The sequence below is a fragment of the Rana temporaria genome, chromosome 2 (genome assembly GCF_905171775.1).
Source record: "Rana temporaria chromosome 2, aRanTem1.1, whole genome shotgun sequence".
Taxonomy (NCBI): domain Eukaryota; kingdom Metazoa; phylum Chordata; class Amphibia; order Anura; family Ranidae; genus Rana; species Rana temporaria.
Window position 1 is genome coordinate 338,709,924 of NC_053490.1, and position 13,540 is coordinate 338,723,463.

Below are 13,540 nucleotides of genomic sequence, written 5' to 3' on the forward strand. Positions count from 1 at the left end.
GCGCATGCGCCGTAGGGAACCGGGCAGTGAAGCCCGAGCGCTTCACTTCCTGGTTCCCTCACCGTGGATGGAGGGGGGAGCAGCAGGGTGACGAGCGATCGCTCGTCCTCTGCTGCGGACGCCGCTGGACTCCAGGACAGGTAAGTGTCCTAATATTAAAAGTCAGCAGCTGCAGTATTTGTAGCTGCTGGCTTTTAATATTTTTTTTTGAGCACACATCCGCTTTAAGGGGTCACGGCACTAGAGGTTGAGAACCACTGCTCTAGAGCAATTGCAATTGCAGTGCATGGTATATTTTCCTTTAAAATCAACCCCCATGTCTTCATATTAATTGTAGAAATATTGTTTTACTTAGGCATCAACAGGAAATATTATGACATGCATTTGATACATTGAAATTCCACAATTTTTAGTTACTGTTGGTTTGCACAACAAGGTCGACACTTTAACAAACACTTTAACAAAAATTATGTCTAAGCTAAATGCAAATAGAGTACTTTTTATGTGAATATGGTAGCTCCTTGTGAAAGGACCTATGTTCCATTTTGTACTGAAGTGGTGTTTGGAATACTGTGGACACGGAGACACGAGGTGAACGCATGTGCCATTAAATAGTCAGAGCCAGTGGTTCACGTGGGGGGTATAAGAGGATGGGTTGCCGTGCCGTTTGGCCAAATCCTATGAATAAGTCTGTATGACTGTAACGGAATGACCCGGGACACCCAGAGACTTTGTGAGGATGGGGGATACTCCTGTGTCAGCGTGACTGATAACTCTTGGGTCTGAGTCCACCCTGTGCCTTTTGGGCATGGGGTGGCAAGTGAATCATAATTCATGTATTACATGAGATTTGACATCACTGATAGTTCGTATTGCAGGATTTTGAGATACTGCAGGATGTTGGCCCGACCAGTCAATAGTGACTCATTCTATGATTAGCCCTGACTAGTGACATGCTAATTGAGTCAGGCTCCTGGAAGACATTTAATTGTGTGATAACACTGTCTAAAACCTATTGATGCTCAGAGGTGTGAATAGGTGTCAAGCTGTATGCAGAGACGTAACGTCTGCCTAGGGAACTCAGTGTGTGATGGGGTTTTGTTGTTATGCTGTTAATTAAGGAATGTTTAGTAATTAGCCTTAGTGTGTGATTAGGGGGGTGGAGATCTCATTGTTGCTTTAATGCCTGGTACTGTATAAAAAGCTGAGAAGAAACCATTAAAGTATCATCACATTTGAAACCAGAAGCACAGAGCTGTGTGTCTCGTGTCTGGGGGGAACTCTTATGGATCGGGTCCTGTTGGTTGGAGTGTCGATAAGCTGTCATGACTGGGATGGAAGGTAGTAAACGGTGGTGACCGTTACAGTGGTGGCACAGCAGTGGGATAATTCCATCGCTTAAAGGACGGCGACAAGGACACAGGACGATGGAGACGCTGTATGAACGGCTGAAGCTCTCTTCCCTCAAGGACTTACTGGAGAGCCGGGGGAGATCGGCCAGCAACCGTAAGAGAAGGGACATTATCGCACAACTTGTCGAAATGGATAGAGCTGAGAGGCCCAGCGTAACAGACAGGACACCCGATTAAGAGTTTTTTGACCGGGCTGTTAGACGTGGACTGGCACAGTATGGACCTAATCCTCCACTGGAGATCATAGACCGGGTTATAGCGGCTGTGGATGCCACTTGGCTAGAGCAAAGAGGTGCTGCAGCAGCAGAAGTCACAGCAGCACCAACTGAAGAGAGGGAAGAGGTACAGATGCCAGTCACCATGGAAGTGGAGTTCCAGGGAGCCGGGGCAATTGGCCCCTCTCCCCAGCAACAAACTGTGGTGGTAAAGCATTTACCCCCAGCTGAATCCCTGGCAGCAGGGCAGGATGCTACTGGCTGCGGCACACAACTGCAGCTTGAGCTGACATCGGGGGATGGGACTGTGGTCTCCCCTCAAAGCGACCCAGCAGAAGGGCTGGCAACGGAGCAGAGTGCCACAAGTCTCTGCTCTCAACTAGCAGGAGAGGGAGTTCCTGTGGGAGTGGATGGGACTGTGGTCTCCACTCAGAGCGACCCAGCAGAAGAGCTGGCAACAGAACAGAGTGCCACAAGCCTCTGCTCTCACCTAGCAGGAGAGGGAGTTCCTGGGGCAGTGGATGGGACTGTGGTCTCCACTGACACAACCCCAGAAAATGGTGCGTCACAGAGACAGGGGGATGTCGGCTTTGTCTTGCAAGCATCAGGGGATTTTCTACCACCAGTGGATGGGACTTCAGTCTCCACTGGTATACCCCAGGAATGGTGGCCAGTTGGCCCAGATCCCCAGCAGCATGATGAAGTGAGCCCAGCCACCCTGTCTTCTCTCCAGCGGCTGAAAGGACTCCAGGGAGAAGGGCCAGTCCAGGCCTCTCCCCAGCGGCAGGCAGGTTCTCTGAGAGAGACAGAGGTTGGCAGGGTGAGTAATGCTCTGTTTGGAGCAATTTATTTGGGGTACGGTATGGATACCAGCATTGGAGGACTGGATCTACTGACTGACTTCGGAGTCAACCCGTTCGGGGTCTCCTCCTGTGTCAGTCTCCCACTGAAAGGGGAGAGATGTAACGGAATGACCCGGGACACCCAGAGACTTTGTGAGGATGGGGGATACTCCTGTGTCAGCGTGACTGATAACTCTTGGGTCTGAGTCCACCCTGTGCCTTTTGGGCATGGGGTGGCAAGTGAATCATAATTCATGTATTACATGAGATTTGACATCACTGATAGTTCGTATTGCAGGATTTTGAGATACTGCAGGATGTTGGCCCAACCAGTCAATAGTGACTCATTCTATGATTAGCCCTGACTAGTGACATGCTAATTGAGTCAGGCTCCTGGAAGACATTTAATTGTGTGATAACACTGTCTAAAACCTATTGATGCTCAGAGGTGTGAATAGGAGTCAAGCTGTATGCAGAGACGAAATGTCTGCCTAGGGAACTCAGTGTGTGATGGGGTTTTGTTGTTATGCTGTTAATTAAGGAATGTTTAGTAATTAGCCTTAGTGTGTGATTAGGGGGGTGGAGATCTCATTGTTGCTTTAATGCCTGGTACTGTATTAAAAGCTGAGAAGAAACCATTAAAGTATCATTACATTTGAAACCAGAAGCACAGAGCTGTGTGTCTCGTGTCTGGGGGGAACTCTTATGGATCGGGTCCTGTTGGTTGGAGTGTCGATAAGCTGTCGTGACTGGGATGGAAGGTCGTAAACGGTGGTGACCGTTACAATGACTAAACATGTTGGGGGCGTGGCTAAACGGCAACCATCGTAAGCACTTCACTCTGTACACCAGATCAGAGGGTTATGGTTCAAGCTAGAGGAGCGGGTGAGAGTGATATCTAAGCTGTACACCTCGGGTCCGCCGTGACCACACTATACACCAGTAGTGTATTTAGGTTTTGTGCTGTCCTAGGCCTGACTAAACTCGTGACCCCCTAATTTAAATATGACCCACCCCTTCCTGTCAAGGCCACTCCCCTTTCTGTTTAAGGGGACACTAGTTCTTAGGGCCTGGGGGGACAATGTATTCCCATAATTTGTATAGTAGAGGGAAATCTCTGCAATGGGAAGGGGGTCGTAAAAAGTAAACTGACAGGGGCGATAACCCTCCCTTACTCTATCCAAAATGAAAAAAACTACTTTCTGTACTTCCCCTTCACCTGCTGATGATGTAATTGTGACATCGGTTTTTTAAACCTAAATACAAATTGCTAGGGGACACATGCTGGTGGCCACAGGAACTGTTCCCTTCAGCTCTGGGAACTACAGTGTTACCAGCAGTTAATCCAGGTCCTGACACTAGGTTTAAAAATGTACCTATATTTATCACAGCTGCAAAAATAAAAATTGAGAGATTAAGAAATTGAGGGAGCAGTGTGCCTTTCCCTTGTGGCTCCCTCTGCAATATATGCATTTTGTATTCTCTGTGACCCTGTTTTCTAGCACAGCTGTCACCTGAGGCACAAGAAAGCTACTGACTTTGTTTAGAACGTGCCATATTGTTGGCTGATATTGTGGTCAATATCCTTTATAATATTTTTTAATAAAGGATACTTAAATGTTAAACATGCAAAAATAAATAAAAAAACGTAATAAAAATAAATTCCCTATGTTTAAATAAGTGTATTAGAAGTTATAAAACAACATTATCAGTTTTTAGTAAATTGGAAGCGAACAACGTGTATCCCATTGTGTTCTCATAACTCTGTATTGAATTCTCTGCTCTCTTCCTGATTGGTGTTTCCATAGAGTCTTACAGAATTTGATTTCATGATGTCAGAGGTGGGGACCGAGAGCAGACAGAAGTAAATTTAATATAGGTATGGTTGTGCTTTAGACCTGCACCTGCACTTCAATACTCTGCTGATGTTATGCTCTTCGAAAAGTATGGACTGCCACTGATTCTTCTGTTTGTAGAACAAGTATTAATCACCTTGGTGTATTACCAGCAATTGAAAAACAAGTACACCCATGTGCCTTGACATCAGTATATAACTGGACATACATATCAACTCTTTCAAGTCAACTTTGCAAAGACATATCAGTAAGGAACACTACAAAATATTGATTCATTAATGGAAACTGTACATTCATCAGGACTATCTATTTTACTGTATAATTTGCAATAATATCTCTCAATTTGGACCACAACTGAACTGTTGTTTGTAGGCATTTTGGAAAATATACTACAACTCTGCATAACTACTGGATTCTCTGCTCTATTGCTTACAGGAATATGAGTTCTAATTATAACACTACTGCTTTGGATTTGGACCGTTATCCTCTGTATTCATCTGTGAAATTATACAATATTGTGAATTCCTCAGACTTGAGAGATGAAGATCTAGCTAAAGCTGAAGTGGCAGTCTTAAGTATTATTTTGGCCATCACAATGCTAGGAAATGTAGGAGTAATATTTGCTATATACAGAAGAGTGAAGAAGATGACCAGGATGCATCTCTTTATTGTTCATCTTGCTATCACTGACTTGGCAGTAGCCCTGTTTCAGATCTTACCCCAGTTGATCTGGGATATTACTTTTCGATTCATTGGTTCTGATTTTGTTTGTAGGACTGTGAAATATACTCAAGTTATGAGCATGTTTGCATCTACTTACATGCTGATGATGATGACGATAGACAGGTACATTGCAGTATGTCATCCACTAAAGACTTTGCAACAGCCAACACAGCATGCTTATATCATGATTGGGGTTACATGGATCATCAGTAGCCTTTTAAGTCTTCCTCAGATTTTCATTTTCTCTCTAAAAGAAATTGAACAGCACATAGGAATTGTAGATTGCTGGGCTGACTTTAGATATCCATGGGGTGCTAAAGCCTACATTACATGGACCACCATTTCTTTATTTGCTGTGCCCGTTGGAATCCTTGTAGTATGCTACAGTTTAATTTGCTGTGAGATCTGCAAGAACCTGAAAGGAAAGATTCAGACATCAAGACAGAGACAAGTGATGCCTTCTAGAGTAAGCAGCGTACAAACTATTTCCAGAGCCAAGATCAGGACAGTGAAGATGACTTTTGTCATTGTAATTTCATATATTATATGCTGGACACCCTTCTTCAGTGTTCAGATGTGGTCTGTATGGGATGAAAATGCCCCAGATGATGGTAAGTACTAAGATTGTACAAACTATCAAATATCATTAGAACTTATTTACACTGAGCTTGGTTTAAAGGTGTACATTAGTTAGTTAGTCTTAAGCAGCCTGTAGATAAGGCTATTTTTTTTCATTTATCCAGTGGGTTGAACAAAAAAAACTGACTCCATTATTTCATTCACCAGTCACTCAATGTGGATGGGGAAATCCTCCGTGCTGAGCTACTGTATTCTGACAGCAGGGAGACTTACCTCCTATCAGAATACACAGATCAGTGTTGCAGGCTATTGCCTATAGTGCTGATTGAGTGGGGGAAATCCAACAGGGCAGCTGCACAGAAGTGGATCGGTAGATCCACTTCTGTGCAACTTCCCTGCCCTTACATGGATCGAAATTCAGCCAGTCCCTGCTGAAACAGCTGAATTTCAATCTGTATATGACCGGCTTTAGACAGTCTGTATTGTCCACCCCAAAAAATAATTATCTTCCTTTGAAGTGTTTAACTGATGTAGAACAATAGAAAATGTTGAGAATGAGGACATTAAAAAAATGTAATACATTTGGTATAAGGGGATTAATATATATTTTTTAAGTTTTTGCAGTGTGTAATTGGAAATATGCTTCATTCTACATACAGTATATAGTATGAACTAATTATGTTTTTTTTTGTTTTGTTTTTTTCATAAAGTCTATGTATAGCCATTTCTTGGATAGAGTGGGGAAGGATTATAACCCATTAGGTTTTTATTGCTGTCTGTGCCCCCAGACAGAAAGTAATGGGATAAATCTTTCAACGAGACTTATCGAAATTACTGTCAAACAGGGACGTGCAATCAGAGGAGGCAGGTAAAGCACCTGCCATGAACATTACAAAAAAAATAAAAATAAATTGCGCTTCGAGGGTCGTAGTTTGGTGACCTGGGGTCCCAAAATTGGAGGACATGTAGCCCAAGTCCTACCCCATCACTTGGGGCTCCTATGACCTATGGTTCCAGAGATATGGGACTCCTTGCACAGCCTATCAGAACCTGAATACAGAGCAGCCACTTTAAATACAAGCTGGCACACTCTGTTTGCAGCAGACTGAGAGGTTCAGTTCAGAGTGCCTCTCACAAGAATGTCAGAGGCACTGATCTCAATGAACAGCTTGGAGTATTGGACCAATGGTAAAGTACCATTGGTCCCAGCTGTCAAATAAAAATGCTGTAGTGGAGGCACGCCTCTCACTGCAGTGTCAAAGAAGGAGCATGTGTCTAAAAGACAAATGCTCCATTTCAGCCCAGCCCTCTTAACTACAAGGAAAAAATGTGTTTATAGGTATAAGATTTACCCACAATCCCATGTTTTTCTCACACAGTTAAGAAGGAGAAACAAATTCTGTTGAAAAGGTTCTGTTATATTCAAGCTAAATCATATATTTATATGCTATATGTTATATGTTATAACATAATTTATTATTTATCTATTTATTGTGAAATTACTGGTTGAAAGTTATAACCTCAAACTTCAGTAATTTTTCCCTTAAGCCACCTGCTTGAGTACAGATTTTGAAAATATAGTAAATTACCTTAAAATCAATATATATTAATTATTTGTGTATTACTTACTTATGGTAACTAACCCCTTGCCATCCAGGCCAATTCTGACACTTCTCTCCGACATGTAAAAATCATAATTTTTTTTTCTAGAAAATTACTCAGAACCTCCAAACATTATATATATTGTTTTAGCAGTCACCCTAGGGAATAAAATGGTGGTTGTTGCAACATTTCGTGTCACGTGTCGTGACACGTGTCACGTGTCAATGTTTCATGAATAAAAAATAAAAAAACACTAACTCGATTTTTTTGTATAATGTAAAAGAAGATGCTACACCAAGTAAACAGATACCTAACATGTCACACTTTAAAATTGTGCACACTTGTGGAATGGCACCAAACTTCAGTACTTATAAATCTCTATAGGTAAAACTTAATTTTTTTTACAGGTTACATGTTTAGCGTTAGAGGAGGTCTAGTGCTAGAATTATTGCTCTCGCTCCAACAATCATGGTGTATGTAACCTGTGTGTATGTATCTAGCTCTGATAATCGCCAGTGCCTCACCAGCCACTCACCTCACCACACGTCCCTGCTGTCAAAAGGGGGAATTACTTATGTAGCTGCTGCTCCAGGTGAATCCTCCACACAATCAATGTAATCCTTCAGTGTATTGTAGTACATTGCATCCAGCCATATGGAGCAAGTGCAATAGAATCAGTTTTTAAAAACTGCATACACTTTACTAATAATCTTAAGACTGTTACCTTGCTCTATGTTTGCTGTATATGGAATATTGAAGTATATGTCTGTGCCACCAGCTAGCAGTATATGCACTGTTAGTGGGCGGCAAGTGGTTAAACACCTAAATCACTAAAATCACTGCTCCCAACCAATTTTTTTTTTGCTCTGATACATGTTCCCCATGGCAGTGCCCTACCCACCATGCCATTTGGTTGGCAATTTCTTGCTTATTAGCCTAGAAAATGTCTAGAACTTTTTTTTATATATATATATTTTCAACGCCTATTGACTTCTGTGTTGTTCAGATTAGGCACCCGAATTGTAGTCTAGTTTGCTTTACCCTGCTCAAAACCAACCCAGGGATGTTGTGCTCATCAATATAAATATTGATCAGCCAAGCCCTGTTTCTAGAGCATGGGAAACTTTTATGTTAAGCCTAGAGAGTTGTATGTGAAGGGGAAACAATACACATTCACCTTACACATAGTTAAGCTAGCAATTCACAGACTGAAATTCGGCCAGTTTAACAAGGCCGGTTGTCAGTTTGCCACAATGCATACTGGGAAATGTAGTTCTTACATGAATGAGCGCCGCAAACCAGGAAGTGAATGAGAGAACAGAAACTAGAATGCCGGAGGTGATATAGATGAAGGAATTTAATAGGTATTTACTCGTTTTTTAACAGAATCATTACACTATTCTGTCTGTCTACCTTGCAGACATTAATTTTAGCCAAAAAAATGTTTTCCTTTACGACTCCTTTAAAGTATGGCCAGCCTTACATCTTCATGAGACTTCTTGGGAGTTTACAAGCTACACTGCAGTTAGTTACTGACATCCAAAATTCAACCCCTTCTATTGCAGACATAGACTAATTACCGGAGGTTAACCAGACTTGAGAGGCAACAGTGGCCTTTCAGTGAACCTACTTCTAAATGGTCGCTTGCTGCACACCTTGCTTCTGGTCCAAATTCTATGATGAGCCGAACAGCCCCCCCCCCCCCCCCCCGTTCGGTTTGCACCAGAACCTGTGAACAGACCAAAAGTTTGTGTGAAGGTTTGAAATCTAAAGTGCTCATTTTAAAGGCTAATATGCAAGTTATTGTCCTAAAAAGCATTTGGGGACCGGGTCCTGCTCCTGGGGACATGTATCAATGCAAAACAACGTTTTAAAAACGGCAGTTTTTTCGGGAGCAGTGATTTCAAATGACTTTTTATCCTTCAGAAAGTACACTTTGTGCAAGGACAGTTCTAAGCACGGGAAACAAGCGCTGCTTTACAGGCATACTATACACCCCCTAGTTATGAAATTTAAAGGAATATTTCACTTTTATTGTTTCACTTTAAGCATTATTAAAATCACTGCTCCTGAAAAAACGTCCGTTTAAAAAAAAAAATGTTTGCATTGATACATGTCCCCTAGGGTAGGACCCAGGTCCCCAAACACTTTTTATGACAATAACTTGCATATAAGCCTTTAAAATTAGCACTTTAGATTTCTCCCATAGACTTTTCCAGGGTGTTCTGCGGCTTTTCGACTTTGCCGCGAACACCCCAAATTGTTCGCTGTTCGGCGAACAGGCAATGTTCGAGCCGAACATGAGTTTGACTCGAACTCGAAGCTCATCCCTACTAACCAGTACATGTTCTTTATCAGAATAAAATCAAGTGTGTGTGTTCCTTGACATCAGCTTTTTTTTTTTTTTACTTTTTTTACTTCTTGTCAACCACAGAATATAACATAATTTTCATCAGCAGATCAGGCACCTATTTCAACAGGAACAGGGTTTCTCAATTCAAATTGGGTAATATAGTAGTCCTCTGTAAAGGTTTGCCATGAAAATTTAAGGACCCACTATTTAGCAGCATGCCACCATGTGAAAACACATAGTCACTCCTCAACCAGGCTTTGATGACATCATTCAGCCTTAGCGGATGAGCACATTCTAATGAGACTGTGAGCTGTCATACCACAGTGAGTTTGAGTGAGCACATTCTCCTGAGGTTTGGAATCTTTGGCTTTCTCAGAATCCCCTGGTGAGGCTGAATGAGGTCACTGGTGTCAGAGGGGGAGAAGAGAGAGACCAGAAGTCATGGTCTCCCAAGTTTTATCAAGTTTTGAAAGCCCTTACACGCAGGTATACACTGCCTGCAGCATGAATATTAGGTTGTACTGTTTTTTCAGTACAACCTGAAAATTCTGCAGGTTATGATAAATCTTCAAGAATGATTAGGTCTATCAAATTCATAATATCACTCATTTATGATGAAGAGGTTGCCAAGCAAAGACTTATTTCTTGTGGAAACAAGAACTACAAGCCGTCTGCCATGGTGGCACATTCTGAGTTAAATTGAGATTATGGCTATTAAGATTTATAGTTTTATTTAGACTTGTTTTTAATCGGTTTTCTCCTAACAAAGGTTTGATATTTTAATTAATTTATAAACTCCATATTTGTCGTCCATTGTATTGACGTACATCTTTTTACTTTTTTCAGGACATGTGACAAATTTGCACTTTATTTGATAAACTTGCTCCCTGTGGGGGTTATTTACGAAAGGCAAATCCACTTTGCACTACAAGTGCACTTGGAAGTGCAGTCACTGTAGATCTGAGGGGGACATGCAAGGAAAATAAAAAACAGCATTTTTGCTTGCACATGATTAGATGATAAAATCAGCAGAGCTTCCCTTAATTTCAGAGCTTCCCCTCAGATCTACAGTGACTGCACTCACAAGTGCACTTGTAGTGCAAAGTGAATTTGTCTTTCGTAAATAACCCCCTGTGTGTAAGTGTTTGCTTTAATCAGTGTTGACTGCACCATAGAGGCTAAACAGGGTTAACATTTTAGTAAGGGAGGAAAAAGTACATCAAAATCCGGTGAAATAAATTCTGATAAAGAGCAGCATTTTCCAATTGAAATGTGTCAGTTTGAGTGCAATAATGACATCACCTAAGTAGGGGAGTTCTTTTTTGTGCTCTCTGAATAGCGGTGCTGTCGGCCAGCTTATCCATGGCCAGGATCACTGCACACTCTCATGTCCAAGCCTACTTGCCTTTACTGGCAGCTGTCTTTAACATTGCCATGCTTCTGTGTTTACCACATGACAGTTGGATTGTGAGTATTGCACTCATGACTCGTGAGCTCCATCTAGAATGTATGCATGGGCATTGCTGTGTCTACATTCTATTACCCCATTGAGTAAGGTGATTCATCATGTGATGAGTGACTGCTTCTGGGAATCTAGTTTGCTGTCTTGAAATTAGCTTTATCATTGCATTTTGATATCATCTTTTTATTGATTTTTAATGGGAATTTAGCATCCATTTAGTGTAATATATGCAGACTCATTTTAATGCTGGATTAGGCCAGGCTTGTGCGAGTTTGCCCTAATATTATTTCATCTGTATCTATTTTTACAACCATGGAACGCAGTGCATAAGGATGCCAAATGAGATTATGATGAAGCTGTGTTCCAAAGGTCCCCCACCTTTGGAACACAGCTTCATCATCTCATTTGGCATCCTTATGCACTGCGTGACATCTTCTACTTGTAGTTTATTCTTTCACAGATCCCTGTAAATTTATGACATGGCAGGTGGAGCTCTGCACAGTCACGCCAATTTTACATGTGACAGCGGCTGTGGGGGAGAAGAACGCCTGCCCTATGTCACAGGAAGGGGATCTTAGTGGGTAGGGGGGGGGGGGGGGTTGGAACATGTAACATGCTACACCCTAAATATTGGTGTAAGAAAACATTTAGCATAAGAATACAAAAAATAGGTGCTGAACCACCCTTTTAGTCCTTAGATTATGTGTCCTGGTCCACAAAGATCTGCTATCAACACAGCCAGGGGCATACCTACAGGGGTCACAATTGCAACCCGGTCCCATGCTGCAGCGGGCTTGTGCAGGTCCCCCTGTATACCTGGATAGGAGAAGTCATGGGGGCATTATGCTCTAGTACAAAATACTACAGCCAGCCAACTACAAGTGACACCTATAAAACATATCAAAACATCAGACCAATATGATACAGAAGGTTAAAATCATAGGAATCCTACTTGATCTTAACCTTGAAAACACTGCTCCCAGGTGGTTTATTTGAGATCACTGAAATTATAGAAGAGTGATAGTACCATTGATATTTGTTTATTTTTAAATTTCAATGCACAGCAGCATTTTATTTAGATACATCCCAAGACTCCACATAACTATGCTATACATTTTCTATAATGAAATTAGCCCCTTTTATGCTTATTGGTCTTGAAACATATATTATTCACTATAACCTTCCTGTCAAACAGACATTGCATTACTTGTAATTAATTGTACACCAATTGTATAATGACCCTGATTCAAAGGATTCATGATTTATTTATAATTGTATTTATTTATGGACATGCTTCCACAAAAGCAACATTAGGTTTCCTTTTTAGGGACCAAGATTCCACCCTTCGATAACACTGTTCCACCCTTTTCACCTGTACAATCTTTCATTAACTAGCCCTTCTTGTAAAATTAAAGATCCAATTACTTTGCAAAAATTGCCCTTTCCAGTAAACACCATCTAGCTCCCTCTACTGGTTACACCAATCTGCAGCCGTTTCTCTGCACATGCTCAGAAACTGGAAGGCAGACAGGAAACGGCACAGATCCTGGTTGCACAGACAGGCAATATAAATAGGAAGTGTGCAAAGCATGCTGAAGGAATGCAAACAGATACCATCCATTAAAGGTAAATCTTCAGTTCATTAAATAACAATGTCTTTTTTTACCACCATAGTCACTTCTAGATAATTTGATATAACACTATGCCGATTCTCACAGACAGAACACATATGATAACCATTCTCACGCCATCTTGTTAAAGTGCAAGTCCATGTGTAAAACATGTAAAGAATCTATGTGTCATATCATCATGTCTTTTTTTTTTATTTTGTTCTTTTTTTCTACTCAGATTCTTCAGATGTTGCATTTACTATCACCATGCTCTTGGCCTGCCTAAGCAGTTGTAGTAACCCTTGGATCTATATGTTCTACAGTAGTCCCCAGTTGTGTCCACGGATTCGTCTCCCTCATTCCCATAGGCAGAATTCTACAGGAAGTGCATCAAGCCATCGAGATACCCTTCTGATTCAGATTCGGACACACTCAATGCAGATGCAAGCCACATGCCAGAGCATTAGGGACCTGTATCCAGCATTTGATGACACAGTCATAGAAACGGGTCTCCTCTAAGCCCTATACAATAATAATAATAATAATAAAAAAAAAATGTATAAAAGAAAGAATTATAAAATAACCAAGGATTTTTAAATCTGCTCTTTAATATTTTTTTGCTTCATAGTTGATTGATTATCTATAGACAGTGTATTGAGCAATGCACATCTGCACTGTTGCTTTTGGTATCTATATAATTACGGTATATATTTCTGTGCATCTACTTATAATGTTTACTTATTTAAGCAAATTTGTCTCTTGCCCATTCAGGGCAGTGTAATAGATTCCCTTTAGAGCAGGGAGGGTTCTAAGCATTTACCTACATAGTGAATAAATAAGATGGACACCTGTATGAGCAAGATCAAGAATGCTTACATTACACACA

The 13,540-nt window shown here is 41.2% G+C and overlaps 1 protein-coding gene across 1 annotated transcript; it reads left to right on the plus strand.

Moving 5' to 3' along the window:
* Positions 1–4,603: 4,603 nt before the first annotated feature.
* On the plus strand, positions 4,604–13,191 carry AVPR1B (arginine vasopressin receptor 1B). Its single transcript, XM_040339661.1, has 2 exons — positions 4,604–5,659; positions 12,893–13,191. The coding sequence occupies exons 1-2, from the start codon at positions 4,765–4,767 to the stop codon at positions 13,171–13,173; spliced, it is 1,176 nt and encodes a 391-aa protein (XP_040195595.1). The 5' UTR covers positions 4,604–4,764; the 3' UTR covers positions 13,174–13,191.
* The last annotated feature ends 349 nt before the right edge of the window (positions 13,192–13,540 follow it).